This window comes from Zingiber officinale, chromosome 8A (assembly GCF_018446385.1).
Source record: "Zingiber officinale cultivar Zhangliang chromosome 8A, Zo_v1.1, whole genome shotgun sequence".
In the NCBI taxonomy this organism is placed as follows: Eukaryota; Viridiplantae; Streptophyta; class Magnoliopsida; order Zingiberales; family Zingiberaceae; genus Zingiber; species Zingiber officinale.
This window is the reverse complement of record NC_056000.1, coordinates 1,203,187-1,207,774: the sequence shown is the minus strand read 5'-3', so window position 1 is coordinate 1,207,774 and position 4,588 is coordinate 1,203,187. Positions and strand designations below refer to the sequence as shown.

General features: G+C 48.1%; 1 protein-coding gene across 1 annotated transcript; it reads left to right on the top strand.

Moving 5' to 3' along the window:
* The first annotated feature begins 2,644 nt into the window (after positions 1 to 2,644).
* LOC122011776 (ethylene-responsive transcription factor 4-like) lies at positions 2,645 to 3,716 on the top strand. Its single transcript, XM_042568153.1, has one exon. It carries the CDS (start codon positions 2,707 to 2,709, stop codon positions 3,442 to 3,444), a length of 738 nt encoding a protein of 245 aa, XP_042424087.1. The 5' UTR covers positions 2,645 to 2,706; the 3' UTR covers positions 3,445 to 3,716.
* Positions 3,717 to 4,588: the final 872 nt, after the last annotated feature.

Below are 4,588 nucleotides of genomic sequence, written 5' to 3'. Positions count from 1 at the left end.
GAGCATGACTTGTGCGCGTCAAATGTCTGATCGGTTGAGGTAAAATTTATCCAAGCGAATAAACTAATATTTTGCCATATTTTTTTACTACTACAGATGAATTAATTTCAATTTATTCAATTGAAACTTTCGATAATTAATGATAATGAATGGTTATTAATTCATTTAATTGAAACTATCGATAATTAATGATAATAAATAACTATTAATCGGTCATTTATTATGGTCAAAGGTTGAGCCCCTATATAAGGAGCTCAAATCTTGAGCAGAAAATAGAGAGCGAAAGTAAGAGTAGGAAGCGAACTTTTGTACACATGTGTTCTTCCAAAAAATTCTCTAAGCTGTGCATCCGTTCAACTGAACTACTCGTGATAATACTCAGATGGATTCTTAGTTCGTCACGAATAACCAGTGCTTGGTTGTGTGCGTGATTCTGTCATTGTATCTCGGAAAACAGACACCACGAGAGAACCTCAAAGCACAGCCGGAGGTGAGGCGAATATGTTTCAAAGAAACTGTGTTGAGCGTAGATCTCGACATCTTACTCGATGAATTCTCTTCATAACTCGACGATCGACTATCGATTATGCTATACACGGTATTGACTCCGCGAATCGATCCACAGGAAGTTTGGTAGAATCAACCCTACTGGAATCCTGAGATTATCCACTTACGTCATTAATTTATTTTATATAATTTTAATTCAACTAATTTTTCAAAATCTCCAATAAATTATCTAACAATAGGTATAAAATTTTCAAGCGTGACACCATCACATTTAAATTTTAATTGTACCCAAACCAATAAAGTGTCGAGTTTTTGTGCTTTAGAATCTAAAAATCTAAATTGAGTCCTTTTTTTTTTTTTGTATTATCTTATTGTCAATAAGGTTTCAAGAGTAAAGTCGTCTTCACCTCTTAAGAGACGGTATTTTTTTCTTGTCATGAATCATAGTTTCTTCCTCTGAACTTTGACTGGCATGTGAAACATAAAAATCTATTTATCTTCTTCCTCTTATCTGTTCCTTTTTCTTGTAACTGGGCTGCGCCCTCAGAAAACTGCCAGCAGCTCACTGGGTGCCCATATATGCGCTGGAACCTATAGTCTATATCAGCCCAACACTATCAGATTCAGACCTTCCGTTCTCCATTTCATTCTCTGTTTCAAATGTATAATCTACTGTAAACTTACTTTCATTGCCAGCCCTTTTAGTCCGAGGAGTGTTTTCTGAGGTACTCTCAACTGTGTAGACCTGCCAAACAAAGCATAACTTCCTTTAAAGGCGTCAGTTATCGTTCTCCTGTCAATAAATTCGCAGCGCCATAACTTTAAAGAGGAGCATTAGGAAACGCAGTAGGTCTAACGCAGCAAGCGAGGCCCATTCCCTAATCGCCCCCACAGGATTCTAAAGAACACCTAGCATCACACCGCGAGAAAAACAAAACAAGATTTTTAAAGGTACAATCGTGGCAATCAAGTGAAATGAAAGTGAGAGTAGAGTAGAAATAATTCTATATGAAAATTTATAAATGTTCTGTGACTCAGACGACATCGAGCAGGAGCAATTTAAAAATGTTTCAAATCCGTCTACGTTTAATTTTGTAATCTTATTTTATGTTTCCCAAAGCCGGTGGTGTCCCCACCAGAGACATTCGTGCAGCGCTAGTTCATTACCCAGAAGCCTAAGCCTATTCGAATGAGTTCTGAATGGCCAGGCAGTGAGTCCGTTGCGTGAGTGGGGTAGTTATACTGGCTTCGGCGCAACTCACACGCATCGCGTCGGCACACCCGCCCACGTAGTCTGGGCTGTCCGTGTCCACACCGATGCGCCGTCCGAAGTCAAGCGACCGTATCCTTGTGTCATAGATCTTCCCTGATTCCTACTTATCTCTCTTTACTGCTGTCTGGGAGCAGATGTGATGCAGTGCAATTACGTGCGCCTACATCACCGCGGCATCATGACCGTCCACTCCACGGACGGTCACAACGAACAAACCTAAACTCGACCAATTAATCCCCATTAATTGCGTCCGCTCCCAGCACGTGTCGCCCTTTTGTTGGGGTTTCGTCTTACGTGACAGTCTGTACGCGGGAGCAGTGGAACGAGCCGCACCTCCACGCTGCATAGGGGCCAGCGCGAGGCCGGAGGCGGGAGATCGGGCCCTGGCGCCGCGATCCATGTTATGCGGCACGGAAGCGGCCGATGCTGACAGATGGTGGATCCCACGGCGACGCCGTTAGTTTCCACGTTGATGTTGAATTATTCGCGTCACGCGCTCGCCGTAGGGACAGGGACGGCCTCATCCATTAACTACTGTGTCAGTGCGACGAAACGGGAGAGAAAGCCGTGCCGCCCTCTTCACAACTCTTTGGGGCACCCAGCCTCGCGCCACGTAACCCTTCCGCCCGTCACCCTCGTCGACCCTCAACCAAATTAAATGTCTACACTTATTACGTCGCCACCCGAGGGCCCGTTGGAGCTTAGTAGAGTGGTGAGAACTTGGGTTAAAATCGTGGGATCAAATCATTAAGGAATTTGAGAGCGGTGGGCAGCGTATAGTCAAACAACGTTGTTGACTCCTCCGATACGATCTCAAGTTCTCCTGCACACCGTCCAAATCTCGCTGTGATTTTATAAATAAATGCCTTGCGCCCTTTCCTTTAATCCACTCGAACGGAAGAGGAGCGTGGCTATACCTTTTCCCCATGGTCGTCATGCCGATAGTTGGCGGCGGCGGAAGGATTGACGTTGATGGTAGTGGACGGAAGGATATGCATTTCCGAGGAGTGAGGAAGCGGCCATGGGGACGGTACGCGGCGGAGATACGGGACCCCGGGAAGAAAAGCCGGGTTTGGCTGGGAACCTTTGACACCGCAGAGGAGGCAGCGCGGGCGTACGATGCCGCCGCCCGCCGCTTCCGCGGATCGAAGGCTAAAACCAACTTCCCGTGTCCTGACGCTTATCTGAGCCCGAGCGTCGTGGTCGTCGGACCAACTTCAGCCGGCGGCGGCAGCCCGAGCAGCACGGTGGAGTCAAACGGCGGCCACGAGAATATGGTTTCTCCTGCGGCAGCTGTGCCGCCTATGGCGATCCCACTCGCGTCGTCTCTCGACCTCGATCTCCGCCAACGCGGCCGCTACGCCGCGCGGTTCTCCTTCCCCGCTTATCCCGTCTCTCCGGCCATGCCAACGGTTTGCCCGTCCTCTTTCTTACATTCTATAGTCAAATCAGACAAACCCGCGGCCACGATGAATCGCCACCATATTACCATCTGCCCTCCAGTGTTCGTCGCCGCTCTACCAAAAGCAATGCCTAGCGCCGTCCAAAGCGACTCTGAATCCTCCTCGATCATCGATCTCCGCCCTAACATCCATCCATCCATCCCGCACAAGAAACCCCACAATTTCGACCTTAACCTCCTTCCTCTTCCGGAGTTCAATTGATGCCGATGCCCCTTTAGCTGAAACAATTATCTAATCTTCTTCCCTTATTATTATTTTTTTCCGTTTGTACGAATTTCACTCTCAACCTCTCCTTGCCTCAGAGAAGCAAGAGCAGTAAATAGGAGAGTTATTTTTTTTTTTTTGTAAATTAGTTTAGATCTTTTTGTATCTTCTTTTTATCCTCTGCCATCAGATCGAGAAAGAAGAAGGCTGTAATGTGTAATCTCGAGACTCCAGAATCCAGATCCCGTCCCCGGTGATATTTCCTTTTTTTTTTTCCTGTTGAATTATCAATTTGCAAGCGTGTTGAGTGGGTGCGGCTGCCTTAGCCGGCAGGTCCCTTGTCCCTTTCCTGCGCGCCACATTCTCACTCCAATCCATTTCGCCTCCACTTTTCTTTAATTATTAAAATAACATTATTCGAGCCCTAAACTGTGTTGAGGGACCACCTCTCGCTGCCCCGCTTCCAGCGACGCTCTAATCCGACGCAGAACGCGATTCCCCGCGTTAAAACCACCTTTCCCTCTCTCTGGAAACAGCAAAAACCGGCATGCGGAGTTTGGTGAAGAATTCGGGTAGATGAGATGGGCTCGGAAACTTTGCTCACATTATTGTAAGCGTGTTGGCGACGTTTGTCCCGTATATACGTGTGTCGCAGCCGTCGCCGACTCCGGTCCAAAAAGGCGTCCGCACCACCCATCCTCGCGCCGCCCCGCATAGTGGCAGACGCGCGTACGGCTGCGGGCGACTGCCCGACAGCGGCGGCCCCACAGCGTATTGGCGCGGAGAAAGCTCCATGGACCCGTATTCACGGGAACGGGATGAGGCAGGCTCGCCCTCTATCGGAAACTTGTCTACTTGACAGACGGTGCAAAATTTCAGACCACCTTAATCGATTCGCCAACACCACAAATTTCAAATCCTCCATGTCTGGAGCCGAGGTCGGACCCCGTGGCGGTTCGATCACGTAAGCCGGGGCGAGAGAGACGAGTCAAATAAATGGCTTACCGACATAAGCAGGAATGGGGGATTGGCGCGGCGGAAGTAATGAGTATCGTACTATGGTGCGGTTACCGCTGGGGCATGCAACGCTGCAAAGCTCCGAACATAATTGATGCGGGTTGTTCGTCGGCTTGTTAGGGGT